General features: G+C 39.3%; 1 protein-coding gene across 4 annotated transcripts in view; it reads right to left on the bottom strand.

The window, feature by feature from the left end:
- Positions 1-12278, bottom strand: part of CTDSPL (CTD small phosphatase like) — an 81970-nt gene that overhangs the window by 18956 nt on the left and 50736 nt on the right. For 2 of the 4 annotated variants that reach the window (XM_050971824.1, XM_009085772.4), the window contains exons 3-4: positions 9793-9825; positions 2995-3096 (exon numbers count right to left, since the gene is read on the bottom strand). In XM_050971824.1, the coding sequence (XP_050827781.1) occupies positions 2995-3096; positions 9793-9825 (135 nt within the window). Of the gene's footprint in view, positions 1-2994; positions 3097-6196; positions 6251-9792; positions 9826-12278 lie in introns of all 4 variants that reach the window. The other 2 variants (XM_009085771.4, XM_009085773.4) reach the window with 2 other exon arrangements.

Genomic DNA, 12278 nt, shown 5'->3' with positions numbered 1-12278 from the left:
AGAATAGGGCACTGCAAGCTGCTGAGGTTTTGAAATCCACTGATAAAATTACAGCTTTTACAGAATTGAATCCTAACAAGAGCAACATCAACCAAATGCCAGAGAAAACCACATTCAGTGGGAGCAACTTTGGTTTTTTCTAACAAATAAAACTCAGCCTCTGTCACCAAAGTACTCCCAGTTTGCTTCTCCCACTTATACTTCAGGTACTGTGTTGCTTTCTGTTGGCACTGGTGATAAGAAAAGGAGCACAGCCTGGAGTTCTGGGCTCCTCAGGGAGGGAAAAGAGGAGAAAAGGCTGCAGCAATTTGCTGGGCAAAGGTTTTTGGGCACGTGAAGCACATCCCTGCCTCCAGTGGGAAGCACAGAGCCTGGAAGAAGGCAATGCATTTCCACTGAAAATCTTCAGCTCAGTTAGAAGTTTTATATTAAAAAAACCCCAAACTTTCAGCATTTTAAATGTTTAAAGGTGTTTCACTGCCAGTTTTGAATAGTACTACATTCTAGGCTTGCATGTGGTTTCATACATTTTACACAAAACCGTGTTTACATCTCCTTGATTTAATAATTTATTATTTTTTGCTTCTATTATTGTTTTCTGATGGGAATGATAACTACCCTGTCTATCTATTCCTTTTTTACTCTTGCCAAAGAACCCCAAACTTTATTCCTTTCATATGCACCTAACATGAAAGACCAGTACCTCCTTAAAGCTTCACAAATATGCAGGGGCATAAAAAGATGAGAATTACCCTCCCTCAGATGTTGCTGCTTTCATAAAAAGCACTTTAAATATTCTGCCTCTCTGCTTGTGTCAAAAAAACATGTAATCTGCATTTGAAATATGAAGCCTATTTCATAACAGAATTACAAATTCTAAAGTATCAGGTGCTTTAAATAAAGCCTTTTGTACTAAAACTCCTAAATTTATGTATGCTTTCCCACCTTTTAAGTGGGGACCTACCTGGTTAGAGCAGATATGTTTTAATGGAAGAAAAACCCCCAAAATACCCCCAAACTCCTACAAAAGTAACTTGCCTATCCAGGCAGAGCAGGGTGCACCCAGGTGTTCAGACCCCTGCTCTGCTGGAATGTATCATTGTTTTTGATGATAATTAATGGTCTTAATTCAGGTGAAGAACTTCCCTTCATGAAACCAAACCCAGACAACACCACTGGACAGTGACAGCCACTGAACAACTAAATGAATTTCCTCCAGCACTTGGTTTTCTCTTACACACCCCCAATCACAGGGTTGCATACTGAAATAACACCATTTTCACCCTAACACTCCAATTCTGCAAAACTCCAACATCTGCCCAACTCTACTGACCTCACACAAAAAAGGACCAGTTTTCTTTCCCTCACACAAAACATTATTCAGTGCTCATCATCAAGCAGAAAAATCTTTTGGTTTTTTCTTAAATATCTACTCAACATCATTTAAATATCCATTAAATATCATTTGAATGTGGGAGGATTAAAAGGAGCCCTCTAAGAAACACTCTGCAAATCTCAGTCCTACAAGAGAGATTTGCAACTGTGTCAACCATTAAACATGCATTTCTTTAAAATGGTTTAAAAAATAACTAATAACCAGCTAAACTGAATCTCATTTTGTTTCAAAGCCAGAAAAAAATAAAATCACAGTACAAAATTACCCACAGCACTCAGAAAGCAAAATTGTATTTTTACCTTTCAGGTAACAATAAGCCTCACACTTCAATTTTATTATACACAATTAGACTTTTAAATTCAGCTTTCTCTTCTTGTTTTTGACTCTTGTTTAAGTAAGAAGGCATGGCTGCTCCCTGCCCAATCCAGCTGTGGATTTTATCTCCCTGAAAAGTTCTCCAGAGCAAGCTCAGTCTGGCTACAGAAGACAAATATGGCACTGAGGCTTGGAGGTTCCTGTACCCTACCAGAAATTATTCTGTACCGTCAGGCACAAAAAAGACAGAGAACAAAATTCTTTATTTCAGTCTGAGGCACAGGAATATTTGTTCTAATATTTCCATATAAGGTTTTCTTTAAGTCAATAAAAAGAGGCTGCTGCCAAATTCTAACCACAAGATGAATTACAAGTTTAAATTTTAAATACTGGCAATGAACAAGAGAAGGATTAAAAAGTGGAGCTGATGCTTCCAGTGAAAAATGGAGTGCAAGCAGCTAGAAGACTGTAAGGGTGGTTAATCTGGTTTGGGAGTAGTAAAATACCATTATTAATTTTTATAAATTCTCCAACCAATGTATAAAACCAGCAGATGCTTTATCAGTATTAGCTGTACTAATCAGAAATGCTATCAGTACCCTAAGCCAAATTAGACTCTGTATTTCTGAAATCTCCTAATTTCAGCACTACTTAACAGAAAAAACACCAGGACCTTCAGCAGGACCTTCAGCACATGCTGAACTCTGAAGGGTCACAGAAGCTGCTCCTTGAAGATGACTGACACACCACCACCAACTAAATGGTATTTGCGTCCTGCTCTGAAAACTAAACACCTAAAAACAACTGCTGTGATCAGAAAAACAACATCCCCCAGCAAGAGAGAAGAGCCCAAAATGTTTGGTGCCCAAAATCTCCTGGTTAAAGGTACAGCTAACCCAGCACACAGCTGTGCTGATTCTCCATTCTCCTGCACTATGGCATCATCTAAACTGCAAAAACAAACCCCTATTTTCAAAGGAACAAATTTTGCACCTGTCCAAAGCACAGGTCTTTGGTGGAATACTTAAAGCCATGAAGTCAATACCTGTTCCAGGCTTTGTTGCAGTCAGTGTGATTTTTTTAAAAAAATAAAATAAAATTTAAAAAGCAATCTCTGCTGTTACTCCCCTGAGAGCTAAATTAGGATGAATAATCACAGGAGAGGCAATGAGGACTCCCAGGCAGAGGATGTAAGAGGAGTTCAAGTGTTAAGAGGCTTAACAGTTCCTGCAGCATTCACTGACAGATTCAAGCTGCAAGAGATCCCTTTTGAATTTACTTACCTTAAATGAACTGTGCACTAAAGTTTCATCTAAATCAATGACCACACACTTCTTCCCATAGTCTGATGCTGTCAGTTCTGGCAGGAGGTATTTAGCTGGTGGCTATAAATAAAAATAAAAGAGGAAGACAACAAAAAAAAAGTAAAACCTCTATGGAAGGGGCACCCTTCTGTCAACATTACTATTCTAGTAATTACTGGCAGCTGGAATACATGACTTGAAATCAAATGATTTTCTGGGCTCATCCCAAGTTTATGTATGGATATTAATGGCTCATGCAATTGCAATACCCATACAGACTTTTCTTTTTTAAATTAGAGACTTGTTTGGAATGACCTCCAAAGCACTGGAAATGAAAATGGTAAAACACCACCAATATCTTAAAAAAAATCATCATAAACCCAGGATATTTGATACAACATCTTTTTCCATTGGCTCTTTTCCAATGCCTGGTTTGGTTGCTGTTGTTATCCTATTTCCAGTCAGTGCCATTTGCAGCCATATCAGGCTGATGGACATTTACACAAATCATTCTTTCTGTTTGCCATGAAAAATACTGAAACTGAGGAATCCACCCTGATGGAAGATAGCATTACTAATTTTATCTTCCAGGACATGTCTTCACTCTTGTTTTTACCACTTAGGAGGGTGGTGATCAACTTCCATGTGAATTATGCTCCCAGTCAAGATATTCAAACTGCAGTGAAGAACCTGAACTGGGCTCCTCTGCAGCACATTGTCCTTACTAAAAATGGCACCAATCCCATGAATTGACAATTTTCCTGAAAGCAATGCAGAGTCTCATATTCTTTGGATCATTTCCCACTTCAACACCCCAGTTTGCAATAGAAATATGTTGCTTTAGATTGTGGTACTGGATACTTTCTGAAATCACAGAAATGGGAGAGAAAGCTTCCATTTGGAGCTGAAACACTGCTGCCACTCGGGGTTTTTTTTTTGATGAAAGAAAAGGATTAGCATTATAGAAAAGCATCAGTAGGGAGAAGCTTAAGACAGAGAGGAAATTAAATTAATTTAGGCTTGGATACACAACTCTAACTCCATTCTTTTCCTATTTTTTTATCTGTTCACTGTTGCTCTGGTAAGGATATATCATTTATCATTTATATTTATTTATGGGTTTGCTCTTTGCAGTGGCCCTTTGCAGAGGTGCTGGCAGAGATCTGAGGCCACCCCTGTGCAGGCAGGGGTGACAAAGGGAGGCAGGGACACCCTCCAGCAGCCAGGACAGATCATCAAAGTGTCACCTTGATAGATACTGGCTAAGGATGCCTAATAAACTCTTAAATGAAGCACCTAACAAATCAGATTCTGGACTTAAATTAAGTGTTAGTAGCTAAAGCAGGAGTTTCTTGGGGGATTTTTAGGAGCATTCACTGAAATTAATTATGTTCCTTACAATTAACATTGTAAGGACAACAGCTCCCTCAGCCACCAAACTGGAAGCTGTCCTGCCTAAAACCACTTGTCTCAGTGTATTTCCTCTCAGCACATACCTGACAAGGACATTGCAATTAAAACAGCTTCTGCCTAATTCCTGCAAAAGCTCCACAGCCACCCAACCAGGCTGAATTTATACAACACCCTGGCTAGGTTATGGCCAGCCCCACAGCTGCTTCACTCCCACCTCTGCTTGTTGGCAGCTAGGACCAGACCTAAAGAACTTTGGTTTTTTCCTGCTATTCAAAGCCTAAAAGGTATTTAGCACCCCGCCTCAGTTTTTCATATGAAGAAGGATCCAAACTTGCAACTTAAATAAAGTAAAAGCTTATTGAAATAAAAATCCAACCCATTTAAAAACAGTAATCTACAGAACCCATGTTCCAATACTTTCTTGTCTTTAAGGATGAAAAAAAGGTATGAAAATCCCAAGAAACCTAAAACATACTTCTTAAAAAAAAATAATAGCTCTGTTTATGTTGTACTCAAAACTCTTATCTCCTTTGAATTTTTGACTACATTAATCTGCACAGGCAGTTCAAAGCCAGAAATTCCTTCTGCTATGTGAATTCCTTATCAAACTGAAAATATCTGTATCTATGGAAAATCTATGGAACTGTATATTCTTCCATAGAAAAATGCATGGATGAAAAATACGAGCACTTTCTTATCACAGATATCTTTATTTTTTTAGCTGCAAACTGTTGCATTTGTCATCAAGAAAAGGATGGACACACACCAAGAACTACAAAATGCAAGAACTTTCATCTCTGAGAGCCCAAATTCTCTGAATGCACAGCGAGGTGACCTGCACCTGTTTTTTTCACCCACCTGCACCTCTGCTTTCCCAAAAGCAGTGGCTGGGAGAGGCACAATTCACCTGTGGTACCCACACAGAGATTCTGGTTATTCTGGAGCACCTCTCCCTCTTCAGCACTGCCTTAGGAGATCATGTGCAGTTACTGACCTAACTTCATCTAACCAGGGCACAACCAACTCTCCCACAAGCTTTGGCATCTTGAGTTCAATCCGATCTCGTTTCCTTAAATTCACACTTGAAAATCAGAATAAATGAATTTTCCATTTCACAAATTGCAATTCTGTTGCCCTCAACTGTGAAAACATTCACCCTCTGCTAATAGGGAGAAGGAAATTATTCTGAAGCTGAAACCACTACAAGTTGTGAGGCTGCTAAATAGCTGGTGAAGGACTAGGGAGCAAGGGTGGCATTTTTGAGGCTTTTAGGAACTTGAAAGGATTTGTATGCAAAGTATCAGCCCATTTGTTTTGCTGTTCAAGCTTTCTGATCTAAAGCAATTTCCACCTGTCAAGGGCAGCAAAGCTTTTAGTCAGAAACAAGCATTACTCAACCCTGTGTTTTAATTTTCTCACTAATGGAGACATACCCAAGAAGAGTTCTAAATACCAGATTTCCATCACAGTTAACAGTGAATAGTTATGGAAGTTTGACAATGTCTTTTATTTTTTTACACACATCACTTAAAGACATCTGAGATGATTAAGAATTTTTCACTGTGGCTAACAGCAACTCATATTTACTGTGCAACACTCCCCCAAAGGCTGCAGCCTTCCACAGAGCTCAGCAGAAAAATGACACGTGGTTATCTCACTGCTTTGCTCTTCAATTCCAACAAGACACAAACTGTACACAAGTTAAACTAGTCACTGTTTGGGATTTATGCATTCCAGCCAGGTCTCAGGGCTGATCAGCTCAACAGACCTTGTAGTGGAACGACTGCTGCACTGCTTCAGTCCCGTGGAAATAGTAAATTCCCTAAGAAAAAAACAAAAAAAAAAAGGGGATGGTGGTGGCAAGAGAACAGGACTTTTGCTTGAAGCATCAACAGCTGGTCAACACAAATCTTGCAGAAATTCACTGTACAGAACAACCATCAGCTTTCCTCCCTGCAGGCCTGTATTTCCCACAGGTATCAGAATTAATAAGCCCTTATTTTTTCTCTCTCTGTCCTGGCAGTGTTGTTAAGCTCAAGTGCAGCATATTAATTTACTGTTTGTGTCCTCCTCTGCTCACACTTTGGGCTGCACTTGCAGGGCTAACAGCTTCTCCCAGCAGCTATGTGCAGAAATACTCTTAACAGAAGATAAATTATTCCTAATTAAAACACAGCTGCCAGAAGATGCCAACTCCTCTTGTGGAGCAGGCAGCTCCCAAAATTTCTTCTAGAAAAAGTTATAAGGATTTAGCTAATGTAGGTGAGGACAAGTGGAAAAAACCCAAATATCCCTGTGCTAAGATTTAACTCCTGCAGGGATTCTGAGGATAATTTTGATAGCACTCCTTAAGAGTGGAATTTTAAGCTGGACAGAAGTGGACACTCCAACTCATTTAAGAGCTGAAGTTTGACAACATCTCATATAAGATGTTGCAGAAGCATGACTCTGTATTTCCATCTACATTCAAAAGAACATAAAATAGTGAAGCTGTTATGGGTCTGCTTTGATTTGGGGGTTGGAAGGAGATAATCTATTAAAGTTCCTTCCACCCAAACCATTGTATGATTTTATGATTTCTCTACCATATCCTTTCCAAACAAAGCTGAATAAAAGCCATGAAAACACAGGCATCCTGAGCTATATTTGCATTTTTATTCAGGTCTATCAAAATGTGTCAATTGGGGATGTTTTGGGTTTGCCTTCTTAAAAATGTTGTGGTTATTTCAGTCCTAAAAGTAGTTAATTTTGCAGTATTAGGAAAATGATCAATTATGCTGCTGTTTAACCTATGCCTTATCTGGGAAAAGTTTCAAAATATAAGTTACAAACACAATAAAGTCTGTATTTTAAAAAACCTCCAAAGTAATGCTGTTTCTATTTTCTGAAGCATCTAACTTGAAACTGGAATATTTTTGTTTAGCAGTAATCTTCATCAATAACCAAGCAAAAATTCACATTAAGTCAAACTTTTCAATTCAGATCAATTAATACAGGACAAATCTGATTGAGCAGAAGATCCATTTCACTGAACTGCACACAGAAATACAAATAAAAGCAATGCAAAATGCACATAAAGCAATGGAAGCTTTCAAACAGGTGACCTCAGCACACTGCCAGTTTAATACACAATAAAAAGCACAATAAAGCTCCAGAAATCCTCATATTTTGACTGGAGGCTTCAATTTGAAAGTGGGGAGTGGGCAGAGCTCTTTTTAGAGCCACTCAGGAAATGTCTGAACACTTGAACTGATGACATTTGCAACCAGCCCTGGAAAATGTAAATGTCCACTGAATTGTGACCAAGCTCTGGGTCTGGATAGAAGATTTTTCTCCTGGTTTGTACAAGACACTGCAGCTCACACAGCCCCACTTCTCATCCCTAGGTAGCAGAAAAATCAAGAATTTCTGCCTTAATGGGTCTGAAACACAAAACTAGAGCTGTCTTGGATCAACAGCCCTCCTAAGACCAGCAGAGCAACACTTGAATTTTAGGTGTTTTTCCTAACACAACCCTGCATTTTCCTTGCTTGCACTCCCTGCATGTGCAGCTCCCTTGTGCCTTTATTTAGCTGATGACACAGTGCTGCTGGCTGGTTCCTGAGAGCCAGCAGCTCCTTGATCCTGGGAGTAAATGTCACACCAGTGCCCAAGGGCCATGGTTGCCTGACAACCCTCCCCTGTCCTGCTGCAAGAAGAAGCATCAGATGGCACTGGAGAAGGGGAAGGAGTGTTTAAAGTCACCTGCTTGCTCAGAACTCTACATCATGACTGCAGGGATAAGTTAATTTTACTGCCTTGCTAGTGCTGGGAATATGTCTGCAAAATTACAGCTGAGCTTAAAAAAAACCAAAAAAAAGGAGGAAAAAAAAAAAAAGTCCCTTCTTGAATCATTCATTTTCCTACCACTGCCCAAATCTAACAGAGCACTGCTTCAACATTGCAAAGACAGTGTTCAAACAAAGCACCTGACTTAATTTCTGTACCTGTCAAAGCTCTACTCATTTATCCTTCCAAAATTTGGTTCTGTTTGAATTCTTATTCTGTTAGTACCTAGAGTCACTCCTGGGAAAGGTTTTATTCCAGGTCAGAGCACAGCCAGAACATGTTTCATGTTCCAATAATTCCTAGTGGAGCAACTACAGACACCTAACAGAATTTGGCAGGTATGTAAAAAAGAAAAGTAGTTTGGAAATCAGTATTTTCTGATTTACATTTGAGGTTTTTCTATTCCTAGACTTGCAGAAATACAAATCACATGCATGTCCATGCCTGCCTGCATACACACCATGCATGAGCCACAGCAGAAATAACAGGTAAGCAATAAAGAGGAATTTCCAACAGTTCTCAAAGCCAAGAAAAGCTGTTGGAAGAGGGAAGATGTGCCCAGTCCCAGGGATCTCCTGGCACTGTTGCACTGCAGCACAGACAGGGAGATTGTGACAGGAGGATTTGGAATGCTGGGCTACGTGAGAAGGAAGGGAAAGAAGAAAAAGAATGGCATCTTGGGGAGTATCCAGGTCTTTAAAAGCTACCAAATATCTCAAACAAGAGGGCTGGGTCATTATCTCCACACATCAGCACTGCTGTTTGCTGGGAAACTCTGCAATGATGAAGTATTGTAAACAGCAAAGGAGCTCAAAAAAACAACCAAAAAAAAAGCCATTTTCAGCTTTACAAAGCCTAAGCCTTCATCCTTGTAAAAAAAAAAAAAAAAAAAAAAAAAGAGCAGCTTTTTGACCAAAAAAGGTTAAAACTAATTAAATTAAAAGCTTCAGTTTGAATGACTTGGTTTTTTTCTTCCTTTTATTTAGCTTTGAAAAATAATTCAGATGCCAAGCAGCATTCCAAGTTTAATCCAGGGAAGATAAACAGAAATACTGAGGCTCATAAAGCAGCAGCTGATACCAAGAGCATCATCTCAAACAAGTGCAGGGATGAGCAACAGTCAGTGTGCTCTGTTTTCTTAATGTGACTTATTTCAAATAAATTATGCTGTTTCCAACTCTTCTTTTCAACTGGAATATAGAGGAAAATGAGAGGAAAAGGTTTTTGTAATTGTGTCTCACATAATGATGATGAATCACCTTTTGCCTCTATTAAAAGAACTAATTTTCAGACTACCTCATATGTTTTCAAAATGCTAAAAATTCAGAAGAAACCCAGATAAAACCCAAACTTTTCTTTCAGTCCCTGTAGAAGACATGCAGTTCAATTCACCTCTGGGGATACAACATTACAGACAGAACATAAAATCCTTTTGTTAACATGCAACACAAAACAGACCTGTTAGACTGCAACATAAAATGAATCAAAGCAAAAGTCATGAAAATTATTAAAAGAAAAAGGGATAAAAATACATACACTTGGTATAGGCATGACCTGCATCTGGTCACCCTGGGGAAAAAGAAAAAAAAAATCACTGTAAGGGTAATGGCTTTTAAAGGGTAGAACAAAGGTCTGGAGCAGTAAATGTAGCACTCAAACATTTTAAACCAAAAGTTCCAAGTATTCGAGAAACCAGGGTAAAAAAAAAAAAAAATAAAAACAGGATTTTGCATTTTAGTTGCTGAAATGATCTGTTAGTATACTGGCATTTGTGATTTTTAGGAGACTGGACTGATAAAACCCATGCTATGATTAATAAGAGATGACAATCAGAAAGTACCTGTATTTACTGGAACTTTTTCAGCTTTAAGATCTGCTAATGGGTATATTTGTCAATTTGCACTGCAGCAGCAAGAGGCTGAGCCAGAACCCCACTCCTTGAACCCAACTCCATTTGAGACAGCTGACTTGAAAAAACAGCATTTTCTCTCAGGCAACAGCAGAATGTCTGAGAAGGCCATGAAGATGTTAAAGCAATCCAAGGAATTCCACTTGCTCCATCCAGCAGGGCCAGTGCTGCTCCCATGGTCTCACTTTTGCACTACACCTGGGAGAAGGCAGGAAATTCTTGGCCAGCCTGGTCCTTCCTTCTCATCCTTGGACATCCAGAAACAAGGACAGCTCCAAAATGGCCAAAGCCTGGCTACACTGGGCAACTCTCACTCAAACTCTCACTCAAATTTGTAAGAGATTTTTGAAGCTAGAATTCTATTTTCTGATCTAATCTTTCAAAGCCAACTTCATTTTCTGGTGAGCACATCACATTAAAAAAAAAGAAGCTGATCCTTCTAGCATAGATGTTGCTTGGGTAAATGATTTTATTCTTTAATATTTGGGCAACAAAGGCTCTGATCTCCAGCAGAGAAACTATTGAAAGGGTTGTATTCAACTCTAGAACAGCCTCTTCCAGCTGAAGAAGCCTCCTGCTTATTTGTTTTCAAGTCTACCAGTGTTGACACATCACTGACAAACAGAAAAAATTCTGTGTTATTTTTAAAGTGCTCTTTTTAGTGCTGCTCAGCAGAAATTTTTACTGAAGTTTGCCCAAAATCCTGAGAAGCTGAAGCAGCAACTACAGAGCAGCAACTACCCATGAACTATCAAAAACTCGGCACTAGTAAAAAGTACCTGATTTCTAGAAAAACACACACACAAATGTTGGTAAGAATACAAGTTTTCCTCAGGGTAACAGCAATAAGAATAAAAAAAAAAATATATATAATTCAGTACATTAATGTCCTGTTAGTGGAACTGACTTTCATGGGAACCCAAAACCAAAGTTGCTGAAGGACTTGCATTTCTGTTTGCCTAATTTCTATCAAAGAATTTCTTAAATAAATTTAAAAAAAAAGGGGAAACAAGCAAATTTCTTAAGAGGAACCCTGGAAATATCTATGCAAAAATCAAAACAGTAGTAAGAGAGATGAGAACAGGAAAAACAAGCAGAAAGGAGTGCAAGAGTCTGCTGGGAAAGCAAAAGTGTTCATAAACAGGCAAATGCTTCTTAAAAACAAGCCTGCTCTGGGAAACTTCTTACAAGGTCCTGCCTCATTTCCTAATGCCTTGGAACAGGAAGGGAAATGGGTCACAACAGCAGAGCTTGAAAGAGATGACAGATGACTGCATTACTTGAAGGCTTTCCACGAGCTCCTGATGTTGGTAACAGAACAAAGCTGTTCCTAGAATGCCAAAATTTCCCTATTGTATCCCTAAGACAACCCAGGAACTGATTTGTCCCCAGCCATTGAAAGCAGGGCTTTTTTTAATGAGTTTTATTTTTTCCATGCTATATACAGATGGAATGATAAATCCTATCTTTTCCTTTAGCTGCATAATTTTTAGTTTGAAACAACAATTTCCAGCACTGTGTTCCTCACTAACACTGCCTGTGGTCATGTGTGGCCTCAATGAGCACCAAGTGACAGGCCACAATATTTTGCTTTTTTCCAGAGCAGTCTGTATTGAAATATAAGGAGCTATTTCACTTTAGAGAAGAAGCTGACCAAAATAACAGATTTATCCTATGAGTTTCTTTAGCACAAGGCTTGCTCTAGACCATGACAGGTTCTTCAAAAACAGTACAGTAATTATTTGACACTTACATGATTTGACAAACTCTCAAGCTGTCTGTTAATAAAGAAGACTTTTGGGGAGCAAAGAAGGTCAGAATGAGTGAGCAAAGAGAGGAACTTCATCACTCTGACAGCTCCTGAAAGGTGCCTGTGCTCAGCTGGGGCTGGGCTCTGTCTGCAGCAGCACTGACACACCCAGAGCTCACAGCCTCCAGCTGCACCCAGGGAAATACAGGCTGGAGAGCAGGGAAAAGTTTTTCCCAGAAAGAGTGATAAAGTTCTGGAATGGCTGCCCAGGGAGGTGGTGGAGTCCCCATCCCTGGGTGTGTTTGACAAAGCCTGGATGTGGCACTGGGTGCCAGGGGTGAGTTGAGGTATCAGGGCATGGGT

This window comes from Serinus canaria, chromosome 2 (assembly GCF_022539315.1).
Source record: "Serinus canaria isolate serCan28SL12 chromosome 2, serCan2020, whole genome shotgun sequence".
In the NCBI taxonomy this organism is placed as follows: Eukaryota; Metazoa; Chordata; class Aves; order Passeriformes; family Fringillidae; genus Serinus; species Serinus canaria.
Note: the sequence above shows the minus strand (reverse complement) of the source record. Positions and strands in the feature narration are given on the sequence as shown.